This window comes from Sceloporus undulatus, chromosome 1 (genome assembly GCF_019175285.1).
Source record: "Sceloporus undulatus isolate JIND9_A2432 ecotype Alabama chromosome 1, SceUnd_v1.1, whole genome shotgun sequence".
NCBI classification, from domain to species: domain Eukaryota; kingdom Metazoa; phylum Chordata; class Lepidosauria; order Squamata; family Phrynosomatidae; genus Sceloporus; species Sceloporus undulatus.
Window position 1 is genome coordinate 207,043,456 of NC_056522.1, and position 17,906 is coordinate 207,061,361.

The window sequence follows — 17,906 nt, forward strand, 5'->3', positions numbered from 1 at the left end:
GCTCGATTTCTGAGAACACTTTGGAACAGTTCTCAGAAATTAAGCCACCTGGAACGGATGTAGGGTGCAATTGGAATGCCCGGTGGCAGTGGCGGCATTCCAATGTGCGGTAAACTCCAGTTCTTAGCCCCATCCCTTTCCATGCACGCCCGTGCGCGCTCCTGTTTTAGAATGCTACAGGCCCGTTTTAGGGCCCGTGCGATAAACTTCACTGATTGTCATAGCCAGAATCAGGTACTAGTTGTAAAAGGAAAAGAAAAGGAACAATCAAAAGAGGTCTTTGAGTGGATAGAGAAACTGTGGCTCTCTGCACAGGCAATGCATGGCCCAAAGCCCAGTTCTGGTGTGTGCAGACCGAATGACATCTGGCCCACTCAGCACCAGAATTGGGTTTTACTCCTCTTACCATGGGTTTTTTAAAGTCTTGTTTCTCTCCCTGTTTCTATCTCTTCATTCAGATGCCCAGCGCCTGTTTGTAATGTCTCCCACTGAGTCACTTGGGGCATCCGCTGTTGCTGCCAGTTGGTCAGAATAGTGTGCTCTGACATGCAAATGTCGCTGGCCACCTCACTCTGAACTCAGAGGAATGTGACTTGTGGTGGCAGCAGATGCACTGGGTGGCTTAGCAGGACGTGCATGAACATAGGGCTTTGTAATGAGGGAAGGGTCAGGACAACTATGGAGGCAGGATAATCTGGGCTTCCCCCACTCCAGGGTAGACAGGGCCTCTATGTAACTTTGGCAGGCAACAGCAAATAATTTTGGGTGCTCAATTTTGGCTGTTTCAGAAGATGAGCCCATGGCAACTACATCCTCACATCACCACACTGATCAAGTCTTTGGAATGCTATGTGTCAAGATCAGCAATCACCATTTTTCTTTCTGACTTATGTTTTTCCTGTCTTTTTGAACCAAGTGGCACAAAACATGAAGCAGAAGATGTTTGCTCCCCCCCCCCCCAATTTTTTCTCTGTTTTCCTAGTAGAAACCATATTGTCAAATGGACTCTTTAGGCTTCTGGGCACATTTCATGAAAGCTTGGCTAAGCATGTGCTGATTGACTGAATTTAGTTGTTAGGGATCAAGAACAGAGGTTGCACCAAAATATTTGTGGTGGTGGGAATGGTACTCCTACTGAAGACAGCTGGTAGCATGACTCCCTCTTGTTTGCAGTCACTTCTTACCCAAATTAGTTTTCTTGTGTTTTATTATTTAGCTCAAAGAAAACCCTCAAGGTTGACATGGACTGGGATTGACAGAACGATGGCCCTTGGAAATCCCTGCTGTCCATTTAAATTTTAATGTTTCTATCATTTGTTCCTCTGTGTAAATTAACGGCCATGGCCGTGTGTTGGGTTTCTTTTCTGAAGTCAAGACTTTAAATTTAATTCAATAGCCTAGATTTACAGCTATTCTATATTTCACAAGGCAGAATCAATAATGTGACTGAAGTGAAGAAGATAAAAATTTATGGTATCTTGCAATTTAATGGTTGAAAAGATGCAATTGGAGAGATCATAAATTGTGAAGGAGTTTATGCTTCATTGCTCCTGATTCAGTGCTTGCTGTTAGGACTTGATTTGTGACTATTCACAAGGTGTGATTAATGGTGTGATCGATGCTTGCTTCAGTGCAGTAAAGCAGTTGTAATGCTCTTCATTAGAATAAATAAAATAAATTGACTGAAGCTTTATAAAAACTGTGTAACATTTAAAATCTAAAATGTCATTTTCCCCCCTCTTACAATTTAGGTTTCTTCAGGCAGTTTCCACCTACAACACATTATTCATTGTCATTTTTTTTGCGCCCCCCCCCCCCCTTTTCCGGATATTATAGAAATCCATGTGGGTTTGGGTTAGCTTTATGCAAAACTCACTGAAGAGGAAAAAGGCAGACAGAAAGAGTGAGAGAGAGGGGAGGGAGGATAGGAAAGGACTGGCTGGAGCCTAGAAAATTGTGATGACTATGTTTTGCCATCTTCCAAATGCACGTTCTATATCCTCTAACATCTGAAGGCTGAATATGTTCTCTCCTAAGGATGCTTCCCTTGAAAAGTCGACAAAATAATAGCTTCCATTGTTCCTGAAAGGAATGGCTGTGTAATTGGCCCTGTAGCAGAAGCAATGGAAATGTACAAAACATTTTAATAGCATTCCACTAGTTTGCATAATCTAGTGCTCTTTTATTCTGTCCTGTTCAAACAGAAAGAAGAATAATTTTTAGAAAACTTGAAACTGGGAAGGAAGGAGCATTGTTTTGATTTAGCCTTTTAACAAAGGGGGGGAATGAGTCTTCTCTCTTTTTTAATACAGAAAAGGCCACAAATGCACAAAGGTTATTTCTGCTTAACACATTTTGAAATTAATAAGGTATCTTTATGGATTGGCATCACATAGATGTGCCCGTCCTGTTAATTTTTATATAGCTATGGGATACAGATGCTGTAAGCATAACTATGCTATAGAATTAAACTGTGTTAATAAGCATTCATTACCCCTAAGGAATCATGGGAACTGTAATTTTAGGATGGGTTTGGCTGTGGCTTCATCATACCAAACTATAGTTCCCAGGATTCTTTGTAGGAATCCATGGCAGTTAAATTGATATAAAATCAAGCAAATTCTAAAGCCCACTTCATGACTGTGCACATCTATAAAACCTGCATCCATGTACTTTTTCTCTTTTTCACCTCCATAAGCTGTTCTGTCATTTTTTTAAAAAAAGAAGGCAGAATTCATCTCTTCCTTTCACACAGAATGAACCCCCAATTACAGCATTTTCTGTGCAGAAAACAACATTTTCTGTACAGGAATTAATATTTTTGCAATGAAATATTGTTTTCCACACAGAAAAGGCAGTTTCCTGTACAGAAAATGGTATTTTCTGCACAAAGCAATCGTGGGATTTTTTTAGCAGATTAATTCCTGAATTCTGAATTGCCTTTGAAAACTTTCCCACAATGGGAAGGAAATTGCTGAAATTACTCCTTGTTACTTTCAAAAAGAAATTGAGGCCCTATTCAGATATTGGTGTTTTTTTAGTGCAACTATTCAAATAATCTCACTAATGCATTCCAATTTTATTGTTCACACTGTTTTTTTCATCAGAACCTCATCTCTGCAAGTTCTGTTGCTCACAAGTGTCAGCATTTGAATAAAGATAGAGTTGACAATGCAAATGTATTTGAAGCATGTTCAAGACAAGCAGAGTTTTATCCCAGTTTATTCTGGGTCTATTCACATCGGTTATTCGCACGGCTGAATTGGAAAAAAATATCCCAAGATCGATTATCCCGAGTAAAGTGGTTTTTTTGGGCAGTTCCTCCTGAACTTCATTGGATGCATTCAAAATGCATGTGAACAACAAAGATTCTACAGAGATTATTTTTGCTATTTGAAAATAAAGAATCACATCCCTGTCTCACCCTGAGGGGAAGGTAAAGACTTGAAGGCAAATAAGAACAACATATGCACCCATGACTGGGTGGCTTCTGGAGCCAGATTCCATCAGGCTTCTTTACAGTATGGAAACAAGAGGTTGGAAAAAGCAAACTGCCCCCCATGCCCCCCCCCAAAAGCCTGCTGGAATAATTTTTTGCCAACTTCTGGTGAGTTAGTACTATTTGTTGGCCCTTTACCGAGTCTGCTGCAGTGGCACATGGATCCCAATTGGCTAACATAACAACATACATGTAAAAAGTAGGTTTTATACGAGGATGGTGAAAATGTGATATTGGGAGTGCCTATGCCAAAGCTTCCTGCTTGTCTGCTAGAAGAGAGGAAGTTATAATATTCCAAATACATGTTTTGAGATAAAGGTTAGCAGGTCAGACTCAGCAGGTGTTCCTGCAGATCTATACTCTTGTGCCCAGCTTGCTCCTATTTTTATCTCCAGGGGCTAAAAATGATTTGTTCACATTTCAAATATAAAAACCAACTCAAAAGTTATATCAGCAGGATGCTTCTCCTCAGCGGGCTTATTCTTCAGAAGTACATGTATAATTTTAAAGTTTAAATATGAGCTTCAGTACAAGGAAAATAAACAAGGTTAACATGATACCTTCTATTCAATGACTTTCATCACCTGGGCAAAACTTCCGTTTGTAAAATCATAGAACATGGAACTAGGCAGATACTTTTCAACGTGATTCTTATAATTTGGGGGAATGTATATCAAAGAATGATGCTGTTTTATTGAAAGAATTAGGCCTTTGTGATGTCTTGTTTCCCCATGTTGAGAAGTATATTATTGCGTTGTTGTTTTATTCATTTATATCCTGCCTTTTCCCAATAATGGGATCCAAGGTGGCTTACAAATTATTCAAACTAATACAGATTTAAATCATATAAAAATAGCACTGTGTATGTTACATTTGTTGTTGGGTGCCTTCAAGTCTTTATGGTTTGTGACAACCCTAAGGCAAACCTAGCCTTTTCTGGGGTTTTCTGGGTCTGAGGGTGTGTGTTCTTTCAGGGTCACCTAGTAGGTTTCCATGGCAGAGCAGGGAATTGAATCCTGGTATCTAGAGTCATAGTCCAATGCTTAAGCCACTACACCACACTGGGTCTCTCTCTCTCTCTCTCTCTCTCTCTCTCTTTATTTAAAAAAAATAAATATTAAATGATCAATAGAGCTAAAATTTTAAAAGGCAACATAGAAATCAGCAAACACAGTACACCTTTAAAAGCCCATCACATCAATTCTTGAAAGCCTGACAGTATTTCAGAACCAGGTTGTCCATGTTACACATTCTGGGCTGCCCCTTTGCCTTCCTCTTCATTCTTCCTTTTTTTAAAAGCCAAAATTTCCTTCTTTCTTTCATACTAAAATCCAACTGTGCAGTACACTTGCTGCTTCTCCAAAAAGTTACATGCACTCTGGAAAGCTTTCCAAACGTTCTGATGATGCAGTTTCCAGGAGCTTGCTAGACCTAGACCTCTAAATCCTCCGGAGTTGTAGAGCACTAGTGCCATAGCTCTAGGGTGGTTTAGAGATTACCTCTGTAGTGCTTCTGCGGGACTTCTTGTAGCCTGTCAGGGAGAGCATACATATTGTGTGGCATATTGTGTGGCTTGGATTTTGGGTTGAAGGAAAGAAAAAAATAGTTTTAAGAAAAAAGAAAGAAAAAGTAAGGAAACAGACACCACATTTTAGCTGGGGTCAACTGTAGCCCCCGGACTGTAAAGAGGGGACCTTGAAGGTGAGCCTTTTTCAACATTGAAATCCTGAGAGATGGGTGGGTCTATGCAGAATATCAATAGTAACATTTTAAGGATAGTAATGAATAACATATTGGGTGTAAATTATTTATTTATTTTCATTATTAGATTAAGAGCAGTTATATCAACCTCTTGATGTCTCAGCAGTGAATAATGGAACAAGTTCCTTTTCAAAAATAATGTTCCAAGATCTTTTATTACAGAAGGATGATGGAAGACATTTCAGAGGAATTGTATTTTAGACCCAAGGATGATTGGCATTTAGAAGAGATGATGGCATGAAGGCCCCTGAACCACTATCCCAACCACCCATTTCACACTGTCTTATCTTTCCTGTTAAGACTCCCAAAGACAGTGATATCACCTATTCTCAGTAAAAGAAGAAATTTCTAACAGAGATGTACCTGTGTACTAATATTGGTCATGAGCAAGTATTTTTATACCTACTGGTGTAATCTAGTTTTAATGCCTCTTACTTGGATGGATGGGCTAGAGAGTGGGGCAATGAACTGCAGTGAGTGGATGGATTGGATGAGGGAAGTAGAATACACAAGGATGTTCTTTTGGTGGAGCTCAGGGAATTTCACTGGGACAAAGATTTGATCTTGTTTTTAAGAATGTGCACCAGCCATCATACAGTGTGTGTGTGTGTGTGTGTGTGTGTGTGTGTGACATACCTCTGTAACAGCTGTGCATAGTTCCTTATGTGTATGCACATAGTCCTTATTGCTGGGAACCACTTTTGGTGATATTTAGACACATAAATGGGGTGCCAGAATGGGAATTTTACCATATTAATCTGGAAGAATGTTACAGTTAAGCTTTCCCCAATCGAGACAAAACTTGATTTGGAAGAAGGGCACCATGAAGCAAGCAAGCCCAGCCACCAACACATCCATGCACAGAAGTAGACTAGAGTGGCAGTTGGATTTTACTTGAATGTTTAGTAATGTGCTAGTTGTCCAGTACACATAGGTAATACATCCATATGGCACTCATAGCTCTGTCTACGAACAGAAGGGAATGACTGGAGCCAAGGCCAGTGGCATTGTAAGGCCTGAGGAGACAGCTACCATGACCTTCCCCATCCTTTTTCAGCAGAAGACACTAGAGCTGTTGCTGCTGCCACATTCTTGATCCTACCACTCCTCTTCCTGTCATGACAGAGAAGATGCAGACATGGTTCTGCCACCTCATACTCTGATGGAGAAGGAGGCTGACCGTTTGTCTGGCTGTGGTGTTGTGCGTGCCAGAAGTTTTTAGAGGCCAGTCTGTCACACAATGAGTGAGGTAGCATTTAACTTTCTGCTTCAAGTGGCAGGAAAGCATGGACTCCACCTGGCTAGAGGACACAGTAGTAGCTCCTTCTGTATCTGCCATCTGAGGAGGTTGCCTCTCTCTATCTGATCAGAGTACGGGCCTTGAAAGGTGCTGAATACATGGCGCCTTTAATCAGGGTGCCTTGTTACACAGTGGCGGGTAACTGCTATTGGGAAATGTAAGGCTGTCTAAAATAGTTCCCAACTCATTCCTTTTTGACACAACTCTTGGATGGCACTTTTAGCAAATACTGACTTGTATGAAATAGTTTTCAGTGTATTTCCTTTGTTATGCAGCACTTGATCTTTGGCCTGTCTGTAACAGGCCCTAGTTTCCGTTCTTGTTATGCACACATCACTAAATCATCTTCATGTGGTTAGGTGAGGAATGAATGGAAAATTCACAGGTCTTCTTTCTTCATATATATTCTGCAAGGGTAGCATTGATATGAGTCATTGAAAGCCAGTAGTTTGACAAGGAACAGGGACTGTGTCAGATGCTATTGAAGGAATGCACCTGACTTTGGATTTGGAATATGGTTTTACTCCATGTTTTTGGTGTATGCATTTTCTCTATATACATTTCACAGATTTTCCCTGTGAGCATGGTCTATGGATTGTTTATCCACCACCAGCACCAAAACTTGATAAAAAAAATCAGAAAGGGAAATAGAATCTTCAGATATATTGTTCCACTTAGGAGAGTTTACCTGAAGAGCAGAGCACAGTATCCAAGACTTTAGTTTGGGGGGATGGGTCTTGGAAAGTTGCTTTGAAAGAGAAATTAGTAATGATTGTGTTTCTGAGGTCTAGAAACAAGTGATTACTTGACTTAATATGTACACTTTTGAAAAACTGTAATTGTTCTTTGCAAAAGTATGGGAAGTGATTTTGCAAAATATAATTCTTTCAGTTACCTGGAAATATCTGAGTGCTGTAAGAAACTGTTTTCTCTTCCTATCCACTTAATTGTCTCTTTCAAACTCACAACGTAGCATGGTTTCGTCAACCTCCATGATGTTTTTTATAAACTGCTCTGCATTTGCCAGTTTCACTGGAATATAAAACATTTTAAATAAAAAATAAAAACACCTGCAAGAAATCATGAGGCAGCAGTGCAAGCCAGTACTGGAACCATGTTCATTCCTTCTCTATCCTCTGCAGTAGTTATAAAAGTAACTTAAATTTAAGTTATACCACAGAAGGAGTAACTTAGTACCTTTTTACATCACATTGTAATGCTACACTGTAGTGCTGTGTACTCATGTTCTTCAGTTATATCCTTTCTCCATTTCTAGATACTTAAGTCTTTCAACTGTTTGATACTTTAACAATAAAATAATTTAGGAATATGTTAGGAAATAAAGGACACAACACATGGTAAACTGGTGGGGGCGGGGAACTTTACCCTTTTCTCTGTGTCTATCCACCACTTTCTTCTAGATCCCTCACAGTTCATTAGGAGGTTGCTCGATTTATTAGGAACCAATCATGCATTCATACATTCTTCCATCTGAAGTGCACTTTTAAATGTTAGACTATACACTAATCAAGTTGAACATGATAATGAGAGCACGTTCACATTGTTAAGGTAAATGATCCAATGCACTCATAGTGAAGACGTATTTGAACTACAATTGGAGCTTTTCATTGCAATATTGAACATTCTGGGGAACTTTGAGTGCGCTGTTTGGTGGCTGAGTTGCAAATGTCTGATTATCATTACCCTGCTGGCAGTGGGCTGGTCATTTCACTGCTACTTTCAGTTGCTTTTCTAGCCACCATTAGGAATTTATGAGAAATTGCTGTTGGGAGTTAAAGTCTAGATGGCATGAATATTAATACCCTCCCTCTTACTTAGGTACAAAGATACACACTTTTAGTTCCAAGTTACTTGCAGTGCAGTTCTGAACATTTCTGTTCAGAAGTAAAAATTAGGTATAGGAATAAAGGTTTACTTATTACATTGATTGTTTGCTTTATCACATTCTAGTCCAGGAAAGCAATAAGGGATGGATGTCTGAACCCACATGCTTACTACTTTCCAGACTATTATAGAGTAACAGTCACAGACTGATTAGAGTCATCTGTCAACTTTTCAGAGTAGAGGGTGCCACTGGTGGCCTTCCATATGTTGTTGAGATTGTAGCTACCAGTGATGAAAGATGGTGAAAAGTGCCATTCAGCACCATCTCTTAAGGACCCATGTTCCCCATCTTTGTTCACAAGTATATAGGGGGATGGAGAATTGTATTCACACCACTTCTCCCCACCCTCTCAACATCCCTGATGTTCACATATGGGAGATCGTATGTGTACAAATACTTAGATGTGCATTTCGTTCTCGGTTGGGTGATCTGTACACCTCTACTTTGTGGTGTACAGACTGTATGACAGGAGCTTACACAAAGCAGAGTTTATGCATGTATTCCATTGTAGCAGAAAGGAGGATGCAGTTGTTGTGATCTCAGTCCGGCCCACCAGTCATATATAACTGTCAGCAAATCTAACTTGGGCTGCCACCATACTATCCCCTCCATGAATTCTTTAGCACCAGTCAGGAATTTAGTTGCTATGATGAGAGCCTAGCTATACTTTTCTGGTGGAGTTTTGTGTGGCTTTTCCTCCTATCACACCTTTTCCTTACACACTGGATCAGGAACACTGTGAGCCAAGCTTCTGCTCATAGTTTTCTGGGTGGGATGAGCTTTCAGCAATCTGAAAGCAATTTCAGTCTGCCTATTGTGCTTTGTGCCTACCATCATTGAGTGAAGGGCCAATGGAAGGGATGGGAGGGGGGGAGACACCTCTGCATATCATACAGACAGCTAGCAAGGAGGGTGCCTTTTTTGCAGCGTAGGTACAGTAATATTTAAAGATGTTTTAAATAAGTTGTTCTGAGACTCCCACTTTCTTTTTCTTGACTTTAGCTCCTTGTCAAATTTTGATTGCTAGACTTCACAGCTTAGCTGGAGGTGGAGTGTGTGTGGGGGGGTGGGTGGGGGGCTGCACTGCAGGGCTTAAGAGTAAAGTTGGTCAGTCTGGTATTGCTTTCTGTCTTCTTTCATATGCAGAATGTAGGGAAGACCCTGTGGAGCCAGGAAAAGAGCAGGGAAGCAAGAGAGGAAAGCAAGCCTAGAGGCACTTTCACACTGTGCAATTATAGTGCTGTGATTACAATTTAACTGCCATGATTCCATCCTATGTAGTCCTGGTATTAGTAGTTTAGAGAGGAGTATTTAGAATTTTCAGCAAGAGAGTTCTACTGCCTCACCAAACTACAAATCCCAGGATTCGAAAGCGCACAGCCATGGCTGTTAAAGTGGAAACATAGTGCTGTAATTTGCAACGTGAAAGAACCTTAGTCTCATGAGTTAGGGAAAATGGGACATACATGGAAAGACTCACTTTGAACCTATGCTCACAAGCGTACTAAAAGGCAACTGGGAAGGATTTGAGCCTGGAGTGTGAGTGATTTGGGGACACTGGTGAAAACAGGAGTGTGCAGTGTATCTCAGGGGCTTGTTGAATCATTGATTCATACCTGCAATTCTACCCCAGTTAAATCAAGAATGAACTTGTGGTTCACACTTGCTTTCCATTTGCCATTTCTGTGAGTAGAAAGTAGTACATCAATGAAGAAATTCTGTCTTCAGATGAACATCACCTCTTTAACTTTGTCAGACAGAAGCAACATCCTGCAGGGTTGAATTGGAGAGTTATAAAAATCTTACATTCTCCCAGAGTTTAGAGAAGTTACATTTTTGGATTACAACTTCTAGAATCCTTCAGAATAGCCAATTGCGATGATGGGGTGGGTCCAGCAGTTGCAGTCCAGTAACTTTTCTTGTCTTTGCATTCACCTAAATGTGGTGTCTCTCCTGTTCACTTCTTAGCTTTTACATATAATGAAAGGAAGTGTAAGAGGTGAGTCATGTGAGCCTAAGGTCCACTCCTTTGCTCACCAGTGCAGGAAGACACTTTAAGATGTCTTCAGAGACAATGACAATAGGAAATGCATGAAAATTTGACATTTTCTGTAGTGTCCCACTAGCAGGCACAAGGGGACAAAATGGAAACTTTCATACCAGCTCAGAAGTTAGAATGCCATGCATATTTTGAAAGGGATTTACATTAAGTGAGAGCAGACTGTCATGACAAATAGCTTAGGAAGCTGCCATTGTTTACATTAGGGATGTAAGGAATACTTGACAATACAGTCGGCTCTCTGTATCTATGGATTCTGCATCCACAGATTCAACAATCCATGGCTTGAAAATGTTTTCCCCCAAAAAGTACCCAAAAAGGAAACTGATTTTGACATTTTATATATGGGAAACCAGAATGGACTACCACTCTAGAGATCAGGGTTCGATTCTCCACTCAAGCATAAAAGCCCATTGGATGTCCTTGGGCAAGTTAACACTCTCACCTTGAGAGAGCTTGATATAGTAGTCATCATGAGTAAAAAATGACTTGGACCAACAACAATAACATCAAACCATTTGACTGTACCACTGTATATAATGGGACTTGAGCATCCACAGGTTTTGTTATCCACAGGAGGTCCTGGAACCAAACTTCATTAGCTACTAAGAGCCCACTGTATTTACATGTTTTATGAAAAACGGGTGTCTTGACACTTGAAGCAGTCTGAGAACAGCCACAAGATTCTTTGCAGGTGTTTGCATCTCCTCAACTGGACTCAACTAAAAGGTTGGTTGGGAGGGTTTGTCCCTGGCCAGCTGGGATACTTCCTAATTGTGTGATTTTCACATCGTCTCAGTGAGTCTGAAAGCTGTGTGGGCTTTGGGATGGAATTACTGGCATTTTAACAACATTTAACCAGAATGGCCCTCTTCTTGTTGTCCTTCCGCCGGCAGGCTAAGACCTACCTGTTCAGACAGGCTTTTAAAATGGAATGTTTTTAAGGTCCGGCTTGGGATGTTGTTTCATAATAAAAAGTTTTATACAATTTTAGCTTTTAAAAATGTATTTTATTCTTTTAATAGTTATCTATTTTAACATAATAATTTAATTCCTTTTTAATAAACCTATTTTCTATGTTTTTAATTATATCGTTCTTTTAATATTGTGAAGCCACTCTGAGTTCCAGTTCTTAGAAAAGTGTGAGATACAAATAAATAAATATGATGATGATGATGATGCCGACGACACCTTACTGTTGCTTGTCCTTCCTGCCATGGAATACAAATTGGGCTCCCAGGTTTGTCTGGGGCCATTCCTTGTGGAAAATTAGTTTGTGTAAAAGTATACCTGGATTTCTTGTGGCCCTAAACCTTTGTTTTGTGCTAAATACATATGCAAGAAAATTACACATGGCATTATTTTTGCACATGAAGCAGAGTGCATGGTTTCTGCCTCCAAATCCATTTCTGTGCTGAAAAACCTTGCACGTTTTTGCAAAAGTAAATTTTCAACTATTGAGTTCAATGGAACTTACAGCTTTAAAATGACATGAATCTATCATATCCTAGTTATAGCTTCAAATTTTCTTTGAGCTTTACCACACTAGTGAGATCCTGCAAGAAAATAGGAGTTAAACGAGAGTTAAGTTAAATTCGAATTTAAAGAGAACTTGCAATTCAGAAAGTTTATCACACTAATTGCTGCTAAAATGAAATAACGTGAACTTAATCTGCAGTTAAAGCAGAGGAAACCAGCAGCTTTTTAAATTTGGTTTGTTCTGAATTTAAAAAGCTGCTGATTTCTTCTGTTTTAACTGTGGATTAACTGCATTATTTCACGTTAAATGGGACGTTGTGTGATAAACTTTGGGCATTTCTGGATTAGCTTCGTGTTATATCGCATTTAACTCCCGTTTTCCCGCAGGATTTTGCTAGTGTGATAAACTCTTTAGTTGATGGAGCAAAGGAAAAAGATCTGGAGAGACAGAGAAAGAAGAACGAAGATGGTAAATATAGGTCATATCCGCACAGGTCAAATAATACATCTCCCTCCCTGCTCATCCTCATGGCGATCAGTCCAGAAGACAAAGGGATCAATCCCCAGTTCTGGTGTCAACTATCCAGGTTCAGGTTGTTGTTGTTCTTGTTATCTGCCCTTGAGTCAACCTCAACCAATGGTGACCCTGTGGACAAGACATTTCCAAGAACCCCTATCCCCTACTTCTCTACTGAGTTCCCACAAGCCCATGCCCGTGTCCCCCCATCTGAGACCATCCATCTGGCATGCAGTCTTCCTCTCTTCTCCCCTTTTCTTTTCCTAGCATTATTATCTTTTCCAGTGATGGATGCCTTTTGCAGTGATGGATGTCAGCCTCAGTTTAGTGATCTTGGGCCCGGTACAGATGGGCCAAAAGCAGCGTGGCTGCACCGATACCAGGGTTCGGGAGCGTGTAGCAACCGCACACTCCCAAGCCCTAGTACGTATGGGAGCTGCCATTTTGATGTGTGCGCATTTAGACAGCGCGTGTACCAATGATGTGTCTTGTGCGACACGTCCAAACAGCGCAATGCACAAGACATGTCACCACAATGCCCCAGGGCGCAAGTGGCACCTTGGCAGCGTCGGGGAAGGAGTTCCATTTCGGACCTCCTTTTGGCAGCCAGTCGTTGCTGCAGCCATGTGGTTGCTGCGGCAACGATCCGGAGAAGAAAGGGAGGGCCTCTGGCCGTCCCTTTCTTCTCACCTGTACCAGGCCTTGGTTTCTAAGGAGATCTCTGGCTCGCTCTGTTCCAAGACCCATCTGTTTGTCTCTTTGGCTGTTTATGGTATCCTAAGCACTCTGCTCCAGGACCACATTTCAAATAAGTTGATTTTTCTTCTGTCTGCTTCCTTTACTGTTCAGCTCTCACATTCATACATGGTGATGGGGAATATTGTGGCTTGGACGATTTTAGCGTTTGTGCTCAGTTATGTATCTTTACTCTTCAGCGGCCCCTCTAGTTCTTTCATAGCTGCCCTCCCAATTTCTTATTTTTTGAATGCAGTCACCACTCCAATCTACATTTGATCCTAGACACGAGGATTTTAAACTATCTTTATTTTCTTCTTGTCCCCTGAAGAAAACCATTTAATAATTCTAGGCCAGAATGTGTTGGGCTATTTGTAAGAATAAAACCTCTTTTTCAACACCCTTTGTGTCTCTTCTCTACATCCCTCCCCCAGGAGACTGGCCCAGCCTCTTGCAACAGAGAGGGTTTAAAGCCTTTGTGCTTTGTATTGGACCTTTGGCAAAACAGAAGATAGGAATGCATATATATTCACCTTCTTTTGAAGTGGAAACATTCACTTGCATTATGAGTTCTGGAATGAATTGGTATTCTGAAAGATGGGGGGAAAGTTCACTTTTTATTTCATTGAAATCTGTATTTAACAGATACACTTGTGTCGCAGGAAAATATTTTGCCTTCAAGTGGAACTTGTTACTAAATGTTCCAAATTTCACCACTTCCCAGCAATACAATTAAGTAATAATATGTCCATTTTCCAGTTGGGTAAACTAAGTACAGATAAGTTAATTAACTGACCCAGCATACTACACAGTATCAGTTAATCACAACAATAAAAACTACCCAGAATCACAATTAATTAGAGTCCCTTGTCTAATTATTAGACTCTCTTTGGTACAGTGTACCAATAGCATCATATTCACTCATACTCACAGACACAGATGAATAACACTTGAAGCTTTGAGAGGGATTCAGTGTGCAATGTGCATATTTCACCTCAAGAATGCTCATTTTTCTGTCTGCCTCCTCAGGTTCTTTGTGGGCTTGGAAAATAGCAATCTATTCTGGACTTGTACTTTTCATTTGGAACCTCAGAGAGAGCGCTATTTCCCCCCTCCTCTCAACCACCTCACCAGATTTTTGTATTATCTCCTATACAAGCTGACTTCATACTGCCACTGATATACCTATTTTCTGCAGTGTGAATGAACTGCCTGGAGTGATAAATATTAAACTATATCTACAATTTCACTTTCAAAAAAATTGGCCCTTTTTCTGTGAATAAAACTATTGCTACCATATTTACCTGGTTTCCTAATTTTAATTCTGATCTCCTTGTGTAGAATTTTCAGTCTAACTTATTGGCAAGAGCAATTTGACATCATTTCTCTTCATTTATGTCCATGTTATATTATTTCAGCATAATCATACGGTAGCACTATGACTTATGTTTATAGCATGTCATTTATATTTGAAAATGTGAATATAGACATTGCAATAATTCTCATATTACATTTCACTGTATTTTAAGTGACAGCAAAATGCAGTATTCCACCACATTGAGTTACAAATGCTATATAATGTAATCTTGCTAAAACAGCTATTTAGCTTCTGATCTTTGCGGTGTCAAAAATCATTCATTGTTATTATAAAATTAAGATTATGACAAGTATCAAGTCTGAGTAACTGTTATATATTTCCACTTGTTTAATCTTAATATATAAATTCACTTTCCTGTCACTTAAATTGAAATATAAAAACAATTACATTGATTTACATTGCAAAAGAACACTCTTAACTGCATAACATATATCTTTTTCCTTGTCTCTAAAATGCATATCCCTCTGCGCCTTGTCTGCGGGAACAGACAGTCTTGATTCATACATCTGAAACCATCCGCTTGAGATATTTCATGGATTTACTTCTGGAGAAGGGTCAGCCCATCATGCTAGTGGGAAATGCTGGAGTTGGAAAAACAGTACTTGTATGTGACAGATTTACCAAGCTCTCTGAAAAGTATATGGTGACCAAAGTCCCCTTCAACTACTACACAACATCTGCTATGCTTCAGCGTATGTAGTTGTTGCCATTTGACTAGCTCCTCAAATATTCGATCTTTTTTTCATTTGCAATTAAAACTGCTCTAGATTACCAAATACCTGTGAATTAGGACTGAAGTATACTCTTTGTTAGACAAAGCAAAACATAACAATGTGGTGGGAAGTCTCCTGGCATCTTGTGTGTGGTTTGGTCTTCCCAGTTCCAGGCCTTGGTGCATATCAAGATGATTATCTTAAGTGCATGAATGAACTACATCAGCTAAACTCCCTCGGAGTGTAGTGGAGTCTCCTTCCTTAGAGGACTTTAAACAGAGGTTGGATGACCATCTGTCGGGGATGCATTGATTTAGATTTCCTGCATGGCAGGGGGTTGGACTGGATGGCCCTTGCAGTCTCTTCCAGCTCTATAATTCTATGCACAATGGATTATATACAGACTTAGGCCTAAATCCAGTTGCTAGCCCCAACTACACTGAATCAATTGCTGAATAGCAAATCAATATTTATGTAAATCCCATTGGTTCAGTGAGTTTGTTCTAGCTGGGACTACCAACTGGATTTAGGCCTAAAGTAAATCCACTGAAATCAATTATATTTACATTAGATATACTAACTGAAATTTTGCTATTTCAATGGGTCTGTTCTATGTGTGAATAAATCTGGTTTTAGCTCTGTATAATTTACAGTCTTTTACTTTAAGAATATAGTTGCTATGCTGTATTTTATTTATTTATTTATTGTAGCAGTGGGGTACCTAAACCCCACTCTTCAAAGCAAAATGCCTTCACAAAGCAGCCAGTAATATTAATCAGGTATGAAAATAATTCAATACAAAAAATTAATATAACAAACAATTCAGACTGTTAGTGACTCTCCAGAATATGAAACATAGGTCTTTCCCTCTCATTTGCATCTTGGCCCTTTTAGATAGAGATGCTAGGGAACTAAGCGTAGGGCATTCTGAAGGCACATCATGCCCTCTCCCAATGGATTATGGTGACTGCATAATTTGAACATGATGTGCCTCTGAGAACAGAAAACATCAACGAAAATACGAAAAGTCTCCATTAAAAACAATGAGCAGCAATTAAACTGACTATTTCAAGATATTGAAACAATAAAATTACCAGGCTGGTAAGTGCCAATTTTGTAAAAATAGATGCAGTCCATTCCCGTGGAATCAGTAACTCTGTTTTCACTTACCTGCATCCAGGGAAGAAAGGTCTCTCTAGGCATCTGGAGGTCTTCCAATGTGACGCTATGGTCAACTTCCAACAGAAGTATAGCATTTACCATTTTATGCTGTAAATCTGAGAATGTATCCCTCATGGAGATGAGGCTGTAAAACAAACAAACAATCTAAACATCTAATTTCACATTGCCCATATTGTAGAAACCAATACTGTTAGGCAGGACATGCTTAAAAACAGTCAGACTGTCATGTTCTGATTGGCAGCTCTGATTAAATTTCATATAACTACTTTTAGGATTTTTAGCCTTGGAGGGTCTTGACATCACCATGTTCGCAGCTTAAATAAATCCGCCGGATGAATATTTCACCTATGTCATTGTTGAACATCAAGTTATTGTTCTTGCATATCTTCTGTTCTTATGGCAGGTGTTCTTGAAAGATCCTTGGAAAAGAAAGCGGGCAGGAATTATGCTCCTCCAGGCATGAAAAAATTAATTTACTTCATTGATGATCTTAATATGCCTGAGGTTGATGCCTATGGAACTGTCCAGCCTCACACTCTAATTAGACAGCACCTAGACTACAGTCACTGGTAAACCCTTTTTAAAAAATTGTACAAGTTCTGAAATATGTAAGTTGAAGTTATATGTTCACATGTTCGAAACAGCCAGTTCTTTCTAGACTTCACAATTTGAATCATGTATAAGTTGAGGGCAGGTTCTGAGGCCAGAAATTTTGGATTTTGATATATGGCCTGTGGATAAGTCAGGGGTAAAACTTAGGGGCATGTAACAAAGGATCGCAAGGATGAAGCAAATTCCAGCAAGCATAATATTTGTGCTTATATTAAAAGCTGGGTGGATGAGAAAATAGAGGGGAGTTCGTTCTTCCAGGAGAGATTACACTCTTGCCTTTCTCCAGGGATTGTTCCTTTCTTATATACTGTAAGAGTTAAAGTACAATACTTGGATGAGTCAACTCAATGTTTTGGGTCAATTTTTTGACCCAAAAATTTCTAGACTTATACCTGAGTATACAATGGGACCTCTGTATCCATGGGCTTGCCATCTGAGGATTTGGGCATTAGTGGATGGCAAGCCCACATTGTCCCCAATAGCAGCACATGCATGCAGCCGTGCTGCTATTGGAGACAACTGCACTGAAGTCGTCCGTCCCTCCGTCCCTCCTTCCTTCCTTCCTTCTGTTCCCTGTCATGCTCCTTCCTCCCCCCCCCCCCGAGTCTTCTGCCCCATGCTTGGTTTTGGGAGGGGTTCAAAGGTGGAGTAGCCAGAGGGAGTCAAAGCCAGGGGAGGGGCTTGGGACTTGTAGCCTGAAGCTTACATCCCGGGTGTTTTTTGTGGGGGGAGGCTCTGAGACCCAAACCCTGACACCATTTCTAG

At 40.0% G+C, this 17,906-nt stretch overlaps 1 protein-coding gene across 1 annotated transcript in view; it reads left to right on the forward strand.

The window, feature by feature from the left end:
- The window catches only part of LOC121925833 (dynein axonemal heavy chain 11-like), a 263,238-nt gene that overhangs the window by 106,985 nt on the left and 138,347 nt on the right, over positions 1 to 17,906 (forward strand). The window contains exons 37-38 of the mRNA XM_042458413.1: positions 15,122 to 15,326; positions 16,933 to 17,098. Of these exons, the coding sequence (XP_042314347.1) occupies positions 15,122 to 15,326; positions 16,933 to 17,098 (371 nt within the window). The remainder of the gene's footprint in view (positions 1 to 15,121; positions 15,327 to 16,932; positions 17,099 to 17,906) is intronic.